Source organism: Oncorhynchus tshawytscha, linkage group LG30 (assembly GCF_018296145.1).
Source record: "Oncorhynchus tshawytscha isolate Ot180627B linkage group LG30, Otsh_v2.0, whole genome shotgun sequence".
Lineage (NCBI taxonomy): Eukaryota > Metazoa > Chordata > Actinopteri > Salmoniformes > Salmonidae > Oncorhynchus > Oncorhynchus tshawytscha.
This window is the reverse complement of record NC_056458.1, coordinates 2711993-2726125: the sequence shown is the minus strand read 5'-3', so window position 1 is coordinate 2726125 and position 14133 is coordinate 2711993. Positions and strand designations below refer to the sequence as shown.

At 41.8% G+C, this 14133-nt stretch overlaps 2 protein-coding genes across 2 annotated transcripts in view; both read right to left on the bottom strand.

The window, feature by feature from the left end:
• Positions 1-8829, bottom strand: part of LOC112229000 (ubiquitin-associated and SH3 domain-containing protein B) — a 60589-nt gene extending 51760 nt beyond the window's left edge. Inside the window, exon 1 of the mRNA XM_024394850.2 lies at positions 7780-8829. Within this exon, the coding sequence (XP_024250618.1) occupies positions 7780-7910 (131 nt within the window). The 5' untranslated portion in view covers positions 7911-8829. The remainder of the gene's footprint in view (positions 1-7779) is intronic.
• An 82-nt stretch (positions 8830-8911) lies between these two features.
• Positions 8912-14133, bottom strand: part of f11r.1 (F11 receptor, tandem duplicate 1) — a 33494-nt gene continuing 28272 nt past the window's right edge. The window contains exons 7-10 of the mRNA XM_024394851.2: positions 12339-12446; positions 12043-12055; positions 11716-11773; positions 8912-11237 (exon numbers count right to left, since the gene is read on the bottom strand). Of these exons, the coding sequence (XP_024250619.1) occupies positions 11202-11237; positions 11716-11773; positions 12043-12055; positions 12339-12446 (215 nt within the window). The 3' untranslated portion in view covers positions 8912-11201. The remainder of the gene's footprint in view (positions 11238-11715; positions 11774-12042; positions 12056-12338; positions 12447-14133) is intronic.

The window sequence follows — 14133 nt, the reverse complement described above, 5'->3', positions numbered from 1 at the left end:
CCTGCAGGCTCATCCTGACATGACAATGCCATCAGCCATACTGCTCGTTCTGTGCGTAATTTCCTGAAAGACAGGTATGTCAGTGTTCTGCCATGGCCAGGGAAGAGCCTGGATCATGTCTGGGACCTGTTGGATGGGAGGGTAAGGGCTAGGGCCATTCCCCCCCAGAAATGTCTGGGAACTAGCACGTGCCTTGGTGGAAGTGTGGGGTAACATCTCACAGCAAGAACTGGCAAATCTGGTGCAGTCCATGAGGAGATGCAGTACTTAATGCAGCTGGTGGCCACAACAGACACTGACTGTTACTTTTGACCCACCCCCCTTTGTTCAGGAACACCTTATTCCATTTATGTTAGTCACATGTCTGTGGAACTTTTTCAGTTTGTCTCAGTTGTTGAATCTTATGTTCATACAAATATGTACACGTTAAGTTTGCTGAAAATCAGCGCAGTGGACAGTGAGAGGACGTTTTATTTTTGCTGAATATATATAAATCACAGAGTACCAGTCAAAAGTATGTTATTTGGACTATTTTCTCTTCATTGTAGAATAGTGAAGACACCAAATCTATGAATTAACACAATGAATCATGTAACCAAAAAGTGTTAAACAAAAATATATTTTGAGATTCTTCAAAGTAACCACCCTTTGCAAATCTGTCAAGGCCATCATGGCATTCTCTCAACCAGCTTCTCCTGGAATGCTTTTCTAAGTCTTGAAGGAGTTCCCACATACGCTGAGAACTTCTTGGCTGCTTTTCCTTCACTCTGCCATCCAACTCATCCCTTGAATCAGTGGTCCACACTTTTGACTGGTACTGTATGTGTAGTAAAAGCCATTCAATATTTGAATAAAACAATTTACAATTCCATTTGTTAACTTATTTTAAAACAACATTGAATGCTGCTTATGGTAGAGAAATGAACAGCTCTGGTGGACATTACTGCAGTCAACATGAAAATTGCATGCTCCATCAAGACTTCACATCTGTGGCATTGTGTTGTGCGACAAAACTAGAGGTAGAACAATTATTCGGAATGGCCGGTTAATTAGGGTCGATTTCAAGTTTTCATAACATTTTTGGACACCGATTTGGCCGATTTTTTTCCCCCACACCTTTTTAATCTTTATTTAACTAGGCAAGTCAGTTAAGAACACATTATTTTCAATGACTGCCTAGGAACGGTGGGTTAACTGCTTTGTTCAGGGGTAGAACGACAGATTTACCTTGTCAGCTCGGGGATTCAATCTTGCAACATTACAGTTAACTAGTCCAACGCTCTAACCACCTGCCTCATTGCACTCCACGAGGAGCCTGCCTGTTACACGAATGCAGTAAGCCAAGGTAAGTTGCTAGCTAGCATTATGATTTATGATTATTTTAAAAAAATCATAAATCACTAGTTAAATACACATGGTTGATGTTATTACTAGTTTATGTAGCGTGTCCAGCATTGCAAATAATCGATGCGGTGCGTATTCGCGAAAAAGTAATGTCCTTGCTCCAATGTGTACCTAACCATAAATATCAATACCTTAAAATCAATACACAGAAGTACATATTTTTAAACCTGCATATTTAGCTAAAAGAAATCCAGGTTAGCACACAATATTAGCCAGGTGAAATTGTGTCACTTCTCTTGCGTTCAATGCACACAGAGTCAGGGTATATGCAACAGTTTTGGCTGCCTAATTTGCCTGAATTTTGCGTAATTATGACATAACATTGAAGGTTGTGCAATGTAACAGGAATATTTAGACTTATGGATGCCACCCGTTAGATAAAATACGGAATGGTTCCATATTTCACTGAAAGAATAAACGTCTGGTTTTCGAGATGATAGTTTCCAGATTCTACCATAATGACCTAAGGCTCGTATTTCTGTGTGTTAAGTCATAATTAAGTCTGATTTGATAGAGCAGTCTGACTGAGCGATGGTAGGCACCAGCAGGCTTGTAAGCATTCATTCAAACAGCACTTTGTCCATGACAAGTAATTTTCCCAACAATTATTTACAGACCAATTATTTCACAGTACCACAATTCCAGTGGGTCAGAAGTTTACATTCACTAAGTTGACTGTGCCTTAAAACAGCTTGGAAAATTCCAGAAAATGTCATGGCTTTAGAAGCTTCTGATAGGCTAATTGACATCATTTGAGTCAATTGGAGGTGTACCTGTGAATGTATTTCAAGGACTACCTTCAAACTCGGTGCCTCTTTGCTTGACATGATGGGAACATCAAGAAAAATTAGCCAAGACCTTAAAAAAAAAAAAAAAAGGTAGACCACAAGTCTAGTTCATCCTTGGGGGCAATTTCCAAACACCTGAAGGTACCATGTTCATCTGTACAAACAATAGTATGAAAGTATAAATACCATGGGACCACGCAGCCGTCATACCGCTCAGGAAAGAGATGTGTTCTGTCTCCTAGAGAGGAACATACTTTGGTGCGAAATGTGCAAATCAATCCCAGAACAGCAAAGGAACTTGTGAAGATGCTGGAAGATACAGATAAAAGTATCAATATCCACAGTAAAACGAGTCATAGACATAATCTGAAAGGCCACTCAGCAAGGAAGAAGCCACTGCTCCAAAACCGCCATAAAAATGCCAGACTACAGTTTGCAACTGCACATTTGGAGAAATATCCTCTGGTCTGATGAAACAAAAATAGAACTGCTTGGCCGTAATGACCATCGTTATGTTAGGAGGAAAAAGGGGGAAGCTTGCAAGCCTAAAGAATACCATCCCAAACGTGAAGCACGGAGGTGCCAGCATGTTGTGGGGGTGCTTTGCTGCAGGAGGGACTGGTGCACTTCACAAAATAGATGGCATCATGACACAGGAAAATTATGTGGATATATTTAAGCAACATCGCAAGACATCAGTCAGGAAGTTAAAGCTTGGTCGGAAATGGGTCTTCCAAATGGACAATGACCCCAAGCATACTTACAAAGTTGCGGCAAAATGGCTTAAGGACAACAAAGTCAAGGTATTGGAGAGGCCATCGCAACGCCCTGACCTGGGCAGAACTGAAAATCCGTGTGCGAGCAAGGAGGCCTACAAACCTGACTCAGTTACACCAGCTGTCAGGAGGAATGGGCCAAAATTCACCCAACTTATTGCGGGAAGCTTGTGGAAGGCTACCGAAACGTTTGACCAAGTTTAAATTGTTTAAGGCAATGCTACCAAATACTAATTGAGTGCATGTAAACTTCTGACTTACTGAGAATGTGATGAAAGAAATAAAAGCTCAAATAAATCAATGTCAGGAATTGTGAAAAACTGAGTTTAAATGAGTTTGGCTAAGGTGCATGTAAACTTCCGACCTCCACTGTGTGTGCGTGTAAAATTAATTTTTGGGAAGGAAAGGAATAGCTCCCTTGTGTACACTGCTGGTTATCAAGTCGACAGCCTTTCCTGCAAGACTTCTTGGAAACCAATCTTAAAATGGAGAAGCAGATATTTCCATCTTATAATTCTCTCAGATGGATCCATCTTCCACATGGCTGATCTAGCCTGGGTGCCAGTCTGTTTCTGCTCTCTTGCAGCACACACACATTTCCAGATCCCCTCTTGCAAGACAGCAGAAAGGCTGGCACGCAGGTTAGATCTGACCACCAGACTCAGGATCACTGCCCCTTCCTCCTACAGTTCTGCATGTGACAGTGGCTGACACTGCGTGCAAGTGTCCAGTGCTGTGACAGTGGCTGACTGTCCAGCTAAATCACATCTGATTATCGCTGCTCAATGACAAATTATTCAGCATGAATACCCTTCATACAACAGTAGGGTTGTATGATTCATGTTCTCCACACACACACACACACACACACACACACTGAAGCTCTTGTCCTCGAAAGGCTAGGCCAAAGAGTTTCCCCGGACAAACATTTTGTCTTTTCCTCATAGCTACAGTAGGTCGGTGAGGCTTGTGTGTTTGTAGAGTGAATCATATAACCCTTCTGTCATAAGTATTAGTGCTTCTCTGTACCAGGAAACCTTCAATCACTACAGGGCTTGAAAGTAAAAGAGACTCAGTAAGCAATTTGCCATGCTAACAAAGGATGCACTGAAGTGAGGGTTAAAACTACACAACACCCCTGGTCAACTTTCAATATTAAACTGTTTAAAGACAAACCAATCAACACTCATTTCCAGATCCCAATTGTTTGGTTGAAAAAAATATGCTTGTCTTCCCCATTTTCTCTCCTCCTTCCTCTGCTTACAAAGTTGGATACCTAAACCATCTGTGAACCTCACATCAGGTGAGGAGTACTAGAGTATCTAAAACACAGTGTTCAGGCTCTGAGTATTGAAGTATTCAAGCATATGAAACAGTGTTAAGGCCATTAGCATGTGATTGTGAAACAGTTCAGACTAATATGTAAAACAATGCTGTTTGGTATAGGAAATATTTAACACCCAACCAGTAAAAAAAAAAAAAAAGTTTTTTTTTTTTAAACACCTGCTGCTACTTAGAGGTGTGACATGACAGTGCACTACTTTTCAGACAACAGTTTTTCCTTAAGTGGTTTTGGTAAATCCTGAGAAGTATTTTCATATTACTTACAACCTCATGCTAAACACATTAGCCAACGTTAGCTTAACCGTCCCGTTGGGGGGGGAACAACGATCCGGCTCAGGTTAAGAAGAGTGTTTTTGGTAAATCCTGAGAAGTATTGCTTTAGCAGTACCCTCCTGTCCTGTCTGCCTGGGACGATATTAAAAACAAACTAAAATTTGGCCAGGAAGACCATTTCATTTCCCAAGACGCAATACATGACCAAATATGTGAACTCCTGCTTGGGTTCACATACTTGAGGTCATGTAGTGCATCATGGGCATTAAAATAGCAGCAAAGGGGGACCAATTCCATAACAGCCTCCAATCTTCTGGGAAGGCTTTCCATTAGATGGTGGAACATTGCTGCTTCCATTCAGCCACAAGAGCATTTGTGAGGTTGGGCACTGATGTTGGCCAGTTAGGCCTGGCTCGCAGTCGGCGTTCACATTCATCCCAAAGGTGTTAGAAGAGGTTGAGATCAGGGTTCAGGCCAGTCAAGTTCTTCCACACCGAGCAACAAACCATTTCTGTATGGACCTCGCCTTGTGCACAGGGGCATTGGCATGCTGAAACAGGAAAGGGCCTTCCACAAACTGTTGCCATAAAGTCGGAAGCACAGAATCGTCTAGAATGTCATTGTATGCTGTAGCGTTACGATTTCCCTTCACTGGAACTAAGGGGCCTAGCCAGAACCTTGGAAAAAAAATTAAGCCATTATTCCTCCACCAAACTTTACAGTTGGCACTATGCATTGGGCCAGGTAGCATTCTCCTGGCATCCGCAACATTCAGATTTGTCCGTCAGACTGCCAGATGGGGAAGAGTGATTCCTCACTCCAGAGAACGCGTTTCCAGTGCGCCAAAGTCCAATGGCGGCAAGCTTTACACCACTACAGCTGACACTTCCATCGCGCATAGTGATCTTAGGCTTGTGTGCGGCTGCTCTGACATGGAAACCCCTTTCAAAGCTCCCGACGAACAGTTATTTTTGCTGACATTGCTTCCAGAGGCAGTTTGGAACTAGTAGTGTTGCAACCAAGGACAGATAATTTTTACACACTATACCACTCTGCGGTCCAGTTCTGAGAGCTTGTGTGGCCTACCACTTCGTAGCTGAGCCGTTGCTGCTCCTAGACATTTTTTCTTCACAATAACACTAACAGTTAACCGTGGGCAGCTCTAGCAGGGCAGAAATGTGACGAACTGACTTGTTGGAAAGGTGGCATCCTATGACAGTGCAATGTTGAGTCACTGAGCTCTTCAGTAAGGTCATTCTACTGCCAATGTATATGGAGATTGCATGGCTGTGTGCTTGATTGTATATACCCGTCAGCTAAGGGTTTGGCCGAAATAGCCGAAATCACTCATTTCAAGGGGTGTCTTCAGACACACATAATTCCAAAGCAACTAGGACAATTTCAGTTGATCAATGTATTTATAAAAGTTTTTTTTTTTACATCAGCAGATGTCAAAGTGCTCATGCAGAACTCAGCTCAAAACCTCAATAGAGCAAGCAATGCAGATGTAGAAAACTCCCTAGAAAGGAGGTAACCTAGAAAGAAACCTAGAGAAGGACCAGGCTCTGAGGGGTGGCCGGTCATCTTCTGGCTGTGCCCGGTGGAGGAAAGACTACATGGACATTTAAGCAAGATCATTCAAGATATTCAAACGCTCATAGATGACCAGCAGGGTCAGATAATAATCCAAGTGGTCATAGAGGGTGCAACAGGTCCGGGGGGGTGAAGAGAGCAAGAGGATACCTAGTCAGTTGCACAACTGAATGCATTCAACCGAAATGTGTCGTCTGCATTTAACACTACCCGTCAAGATGTTATTGAAGGAGTTCAAGACCTGTCCAAGGTGGATGGTTGATCGTGACAACATTAGGCTATAGAGCAGGGATGGGCAGCTTTGATAGGGGTGGGGGCCAAACGATTTATACACACACACACACTAGATGACTCACAGGGGGTGCTGTTCTGAAGCCAACGCACCTCCATTTTGGTACTCACCCACAATTATAAAGCAAATAGTTGGGAAGCTATAGAAATGCATTGTGATGTCTACATTCAATATATTAGACACCTTAATGCATACTTCAACATTAAAACAATATACAAAATATATACTTCAAGGAAAATGTTTAAGTAATAATGTTACGGTCCCCACTTCAAAAAATAAAAAGTAAACAGTGGAATTCCATTCATTCCTATGGAGGACTGCTCCTTCTAGGGAGTGGCAATATGTCCAATCAGTGGCTTCATAGCCCCCCTTTTGCCATTACATAGCATTAGCAATCCAGAGTTCATTTACACATCATTGGTCTGCATACCCACACATGCAGTAAGAGCCAGCCCTAGCCTTTTGGGGGCCCTAGGCAGGCAAGGGCAATTACACAGCCATAATGCAAATACTCAAAAACAATTACATCCAACACAAAAACCTATGCATAATCATTTTTTTTAAGAAAGAAAAAGTAATCAGCTGTCATAGGTTTGGTTAAAATTTGAGCCATGATTTAAATTTTCTCCAGTATATGGTAACTGTCAGAAAGTGACAATCTGCACTCTCAGTAAGTCAACTCTGACATTGGTGGTAACGGTTTGATTTGTTATCAAAAATATGAACTGTTTGTAGAGTGATTCAATTGGTTTTAGAATGGTGGCTACTGCATGTGAGAAAAATAACATTTGAAAAGTTCATTGCATTCAGTTTGGTGGGTTCCAAAGGACGGCAAGGTCCTAGAAACCTTAAATTAGTCCAAACTAGACAGTGTTAACCACCTTCACCGGTTTCTTGAAAGTCAAGTTGGAGTCCAAATGATGCCGATATATAGGACATAGCATTTGACCCTCTACCAGTACCAACAATGGAGTGTTTCTTTTAACACCGGTATAGAATATTGCTCTGCAACTTAACCTATAATAGCAGGCTTAATATAAAGCTTTGTTTGCCCAGTTTAGGCTGTGTTTAGACACGCAGCCCGAATTTGATCTTTTTGTCACTAATTGGTATTTTTTGACCAATCAGATCAGCTCTGAAAAAAGATCTGATGTGAAAACATCTGATTGGTCAATACCAATAAGTGGAAAAAATATCAGAATTGGCCTCCCTGTGTGACCGCAGCCTTAGTCTAAAATTAGACTGCATTAGCTAGGGAAAGTAATCTAATGAATAGCGGCAGTACACTAGCTGTAGGTCAGATACTCACGCCCTGGTCTTGGGGAATCCCATGGACAGCAGCACGTCCAGACTTGACCCATGTTTTACAGTGCCCGATCGATTCTGTCGCTGCCTCCGCGGGGTGACTTTGGTGTAAAGCTCTTCTTTAGCTGCCATCATAACTCTCACCGTTCCATTGGTATTTCAGTCCTCGGTTTCACTTACTTTCAGTAAAACCGGAAAGATGGAGGCGGCGGCAGACATTGAAAAAAGCAGATAATTTGTGTTAAACGGAATTAGACTAGACTTGGCTACACATGAACGACAATCCCGTTTAGTGGATGGAATAAAGCGAACAGGAGGTTCTGTAGACAAATGTTCTGAACACAGAATGAACTAAGCTTCCTGGTGAAACGCAGATAAAGTCATAACCATAGCTGCAGAAGGGGGGTCACTAGTCGGAAGTCACTTTTGCTCTCAACGTCGCCGAGTCGAATGCGCTGACTAGGATTTAAACTATTTTTTGCTGGGAGTTTCTTGCAATTGTTCGCTAAAAACGTTAACACATTTGTGTCCTGAAATTATTTATTCAATGTAACTGCTTCAAATGTCTTATTTATGAATGGATTTTGAGTGAGCGTCGGGCCAGCCTGTCAAAAAGGTTGCAGCTCTCAACAGCACCGCCCCTTTTTCTTAAAGAGACAGGATTCACTTACGTCACATTTCTTTCTGTATGATCAAATGTATCCATTCACAGTCATTATACAGTGACTGCGCAAACAGAATAGAAGCTTACCCTCTCTCTGCACCACATGGTTATCTACGGAATTATTAAGACATTCCGAATTACAAAAACTATTTAAGGATACTGGTCTGTAAATGTACAAATTGTATATCTTTAAAATGTTTGGGTCTGGAAAACATCTAATTGGCACAGGTCAGAGGGAATATTAACATTCTCGAATTAGCCCTACACCAAACAAAACATTTTATACAGTGTGCCTTAAGAATATTCTCTCTCAATCTAGGCTAAACTGATTATGGTAAAGGGTAGATAATACTCAACGGTACTGAAGGACCATGGATGATCTTAGCTAGCACCTTGTGGATACATTGTACATAATAATAGCGCAAAGTCAAAGATATGGAAAATACAACTATTATAAAAATGGTCTTTCAGAGACTGTTCTTCAAATAGTATTTAATATTAGAATCACGTGTTACCTTATAAACAACAAATACATTAATCTGTCAAAATTGTAAAATGCTCAATAAAAAGATCTAGATTCAAACCTGACTAATTTTTGCCAATTAAATATCTTAAGTACGACTGCACCCATGTTCTTTGTAGGATGTTGCTGTGAGCACAATATCCCATCTTTGGGATGCTAAACTTGATAACTTGCAAAGAAGGAGAATGCACATCTCAACAAGTCTGGTTGCTAGTTTGTTACTGCTCTTGACAACTTCTCATGGAATTGTCATGCCAAACATATTTAAGTGTTTAATAGTGAGTGACAAAGAGCTGGCACGGCAGCACAAACCGATCTGGGACCAGCAACAAACAGTACAATGACTAATACAAACATTAGGAATGTGACCAAAATAGCGTTTTACCACCTGAGAAACATTGCCAAGGTGGGTCCGTTTCCATGCTTGACCACTGTAATGCTCAAGCATGCTTGACCACTGTAATGCTCAAGCATGCTTGACCACTGTAATGCTCAAGCATGCTTGACCACTGTAATGCTCAAGCATGCTTGACCACTGTAATGCTCAAGCATGCTTGACCACTGTAATGCTCAAGCATGCTTGACCACTGTAATGCTCAAGCATGCTTGACCACTGTAATGCTCACCTGTCTGGTCTACCCAAGAAAGCCATTGGTCAACTGCAAAACATACAGAATGCTGCAGCACAGGTCCTGACCGAGACCAGATGGAGAAGCTACATTACACTGGTTTTATGGTCCCTGCATGTTTTAGAATTAAGATTCTTCTCTTGGTTTTTAAAATCAATTCACAATTGTGCACCCAATACATGTAAGACAGGCTTTTAAAGTTATGTAACCAGTAGGTTCCTCTGGCACTGGCCTTTTAACTATCCCAAAGCCTAGGACCAAGAGGCATGGAATGGCAGCCTTTAGTTACTATGCCCCCAAACTCTTGAATAGGGTGCTTTTTAGTCATTCAGTTCATTATTCTTCAGTGTTATGCTCTTGTCTGTTGTGTAGTAAATTGTTTATTTATTATAATTTCTCCCCCTGTAAAGCACACGGTGTTGCATTCCATGTCAGAAATGTGCTGTATAAATCAAGCTCGATGTGAGTTGATCAAAACACAATGCCATTTAAAACCAACTACCGTAAACAAAACATTTCACATTACAACTCACTGAACAGCATGGATATTCAAGGCACACAAGGTATGCGTATCAAACTGCAACCTATTCCCTACATAAATGCCCTGGAGCCTTGGTCAAAAGTAGTGCACTATATACAGAATAGGGTGCCATTTGGGATACAGTAGAGGCATGGGACAGAGGGAGCTGTGGTATTTCCAAAGCTTGTGTCAGGTTGAACAATCAAGACTTCGCAAGTTGAATCCCTTATGAAGAAAGTTGTAGCTCAAAATGACACCAATCCCTATATAGTGCACTTCTTTTGACCAGGGCCCATAAGAGCTCTATATTGGGCTAGCCTAGCAGTTAACAGTGTTGCACAAGAAACCGAAAGGTTGTTGGTTCAAATCCCCTTCTACCCTTGAACAAGGCAGTTAACCCCCAACATATACTCCCCGGGCATCGATGGCGTGGGTGTCGATTAAGGCAGCCCACCACACCTCTCTGATTCAGCGGGGTTGGGTTAAATGCAGAAGACATTTGTTGAATGCCTTCAGTTGTGCAACAGAGTAGGTATTCACTTTCCCCTTCCTTCTAGTGACTATATAGGGAATGGGGTGCAATTTGGAACGCAAGGCATAAAACACATGTTCTATTGGGGTTAGAAAAATTTAAATGACCAGGGTTATTGAAATATTTTTTGGGAAAAGGAAAAGTTCTATACACACAGCCGCCACAAAATAAAGCAGACATACAGTAGGTGACTGCCGGTTAGAGAAATATTAAAGTGGAAATAGTTTTTATAAACAGATGGAATTAAAAAAGATAACATTAAAATCAATCCACACCGAGCAGGTAAAAGGGCCAGTGGTATTAGCATTTACCCAATTATCTCTCCTTCCTCCCAAAGTGTGCACTTTGCTTCACTGATTTGAAAGGAAATGGCTGGTATAAGGAAAACATGTGGAAACTCCCACTAGCCCATGCCGCTGCCAATCCAGTGCTTTGAGATTTGTGGGAAGCAGTGAACCAGAGCACACTTCAGGAGAAAAGGGAGATGTTATTGAGACGCAACCGCATTCATCATTGTTGCCGTAGACTCCTGAGTATATCCTATGTTGCTTGCCCTGGCTATACCACAAAAGAAGACTTCTGTTTGAATTCCCCCTGAAACAGACAGAGAAGACTGCAATTACAAGACTACACCTTTTCACTGGAATTACAAGACCAAAGGACAGCAACCATTAAGTCTTTAGAGATGGTCCTCTGCAGCTCAGTTGGTAAAGCATGGCGCTTGCAACGCCAGGATATTGGGGCCGACTCTCGGGACTACCCACACGTAAAAATGTAGGCACCTATGACTGAGTCGCCTTGGATAAAAGCATCTGCTAAATATTATATATTTCCCTGACAACCAAACCATATAATACACTACAATCGTAATAATCATCAGAAATTGAATTTGAGAGCACAGAGAAAAAGCATATAGAAATTATTTTCATCACAATAATGTCTATTATCTTTTGAATAATCTTCTGCTTGCTAAAATGTTAAACATACCAGAGAAATGGAAGAAATACTATGGAAATTTATGTCTAAAAAGCACAAGACATGTTAAGACATTACAAAGAACGATGAAACTTACATCCTCTTCATCGCCATACTCCGATGTTGGCTGGTAGACCACTGAGGGTTTGGGTTGGCTGTAAGAGGAACACACCAAGTGAGCCTACAGTGATATCTATAAAGCCATCAGCCACTTTAACGTGTACTATATTGTACTTTTTACATGGTGTTCTCTTTTTATGAAATGTTACATAAAATCCTTAAATTAAAAAGCCCTCAGCAACAGGGGCTGAGGCAACCAAAGGAGGACATAGATGTAATTTGACACTGGCACTGAAAACCAATTTGCTAAGTCCTGCATTAACATGATCAGACAAAGTAATCAGTTATTAAAGAGTCCACTTACCTTGCACTCTTTTCTGTGAGGACAAAATAAATACAAGTGAGTTAAATGTAGACATTTGTATGATGATTTGAATTTGAAGGTTATAACTTGCAGTTCATAATGTTTCAGTCACTGATCTGGGCCCGTATTTATTAAAATGTCTTTGAATAAGAGTTCTGATCTAGGATTAGGTCCCTTCTGTCCATGCAATCTTATTCATTATGATCGAAAAGTCCAATCTGTTCCTAGATCAGCACTCCTACTTTGAGACGCTTTATGAATACGAGACCAGGAGTGGTTAGGGGGTGTGAACTCACTAGGCAGGTATCCTTTGCGGCGGGCGTACCACAGTCCAAAGCCTAGCAGGGCCAGGGCTAGGAGAGCCACGATCACCCCGGCAACAATACCTCCAGTGTTGATGTCATCTAGACAGAGAGAATGAGGAAAAAAATTGGGTAATTTCCACCAAAATGTTAGTTGATGCATCTTCCCGCACATTGATGAAACACTGTACTAGCAGACTAACTCAGCAACAAACAAAAAAAACATGTTTTTCAGGACCCTGTCTTTCAAAGATAATTAGTAAAAAAAAAAAACAATTTCACAGATCATTGTAAAGGGTTTAAACACTATCCCATCCTTGTTCAATGAACCATAAACAATTAATGAACATGCACCTGTGGAACGGTTGTTAAAACACTAACAGCTTACAGACAGTAGGCAATTAAAGGTCACAGTTATGAAAACTTACGTCACTAAAGATGCCTTTCTACCGACTCTGAAAAACACCAAAGGATAGAAGCCCAGGGTCCCTGCTCAACTGCGTGTTTGAATGTGCCTTAGGCATGCTGCAAGGAGGCATGAGGACCAGGCTAAAAAATTGCAATGTCTGTACTGTGAGACGCCTAAGACAGTGCTACAGGGAGTCAGGACGGACAGTTGATCGCCCTCGCAGTGGCAGACCACGTGTAACATCTGCATAGGATTGGTACATCCAAACAGCACACCTGCGGGACAGGTACAGGATGGCAACAACAACTGCCCGAGTTACACCAGGAACGCACAATCCCTCCATCAGTGCTCAGACTGTCCGCAAAAGGCTGGGAGAGGCTGGACTGAGGGCTTGTAGGCCTGTTGTAAGGCAGGTCCTCACCAGACATCACCGGCAACGTCACCACCTATGGGCACAAACCCAGTCACTGGACCAGACAGGACTGGCAAAAAGTGCTCTTCACTGACGAGTCGCGGTTTTGTCTCACCAGGGGTGATGGTCAGAGTCGTGTTTATCATCAAAGGAATGAGCTTACGCCGAGGCCTGTACTCTGGAGCGTCCGTCATGGTCTGGGGCAGTGTGTCACAGCATCATCGGACTGAGCTTGTTGTTAATCTCAACACTGCATTACAGGGAAGACATCCTCCTCCCTCATGTGCTACCCTACCTGCAGGCTCATCCTGGCATGACCCTCCAGCATGACAATGCTCAGTCCCATTGAGCACGTCTGGGACCTGTTGGATCAGAGGGTGAGGGCTAGGGACATTCCCTCCCAGAAATGTCCGGGAACTTGCAGGTGCCTTGGTGAAAGACTGGAGTAACATCTCACAGCAAGAACTGGCAAATCTGGTACAGTCCATGAGGAGGAGATGCACTGCAGTACTTAATGCAGCTGGTGGCCACACCAGATAGTGACTTGATTTTTACCTCCTTTGTTCAGGGACACATTCAATTTCTGTTAGTCACATGTCTGTGGAACTTGTTCAGTTCATACAAATATTTACACATGTTAAGTTTGCTGAAAATAAAACACAGTTGACAGAGGATTTCTTTTTATGAAGAGTTTATAACACTTGAAATGTATATTTTCTAAACCTTTGAGTGCAAAGTTCATTATTCATTTCTAATAGTTTAAATGATTTTCTTCTCAGTTGTATTTGCTCATTTCACTTGCCTTGGAAAATGTAAACATATGTTTCCTTTGAATTGAAAGAGGGAGAGACAGATAAAGAAATTAGATACATTACCCTGGCTCACAAAGTCAAAATGGGAGAGTGAAACAGCCTAGCATCCTTATCATCGAGTGGAAAAAGAATGTGCATTCACTATGGCATAAAGAC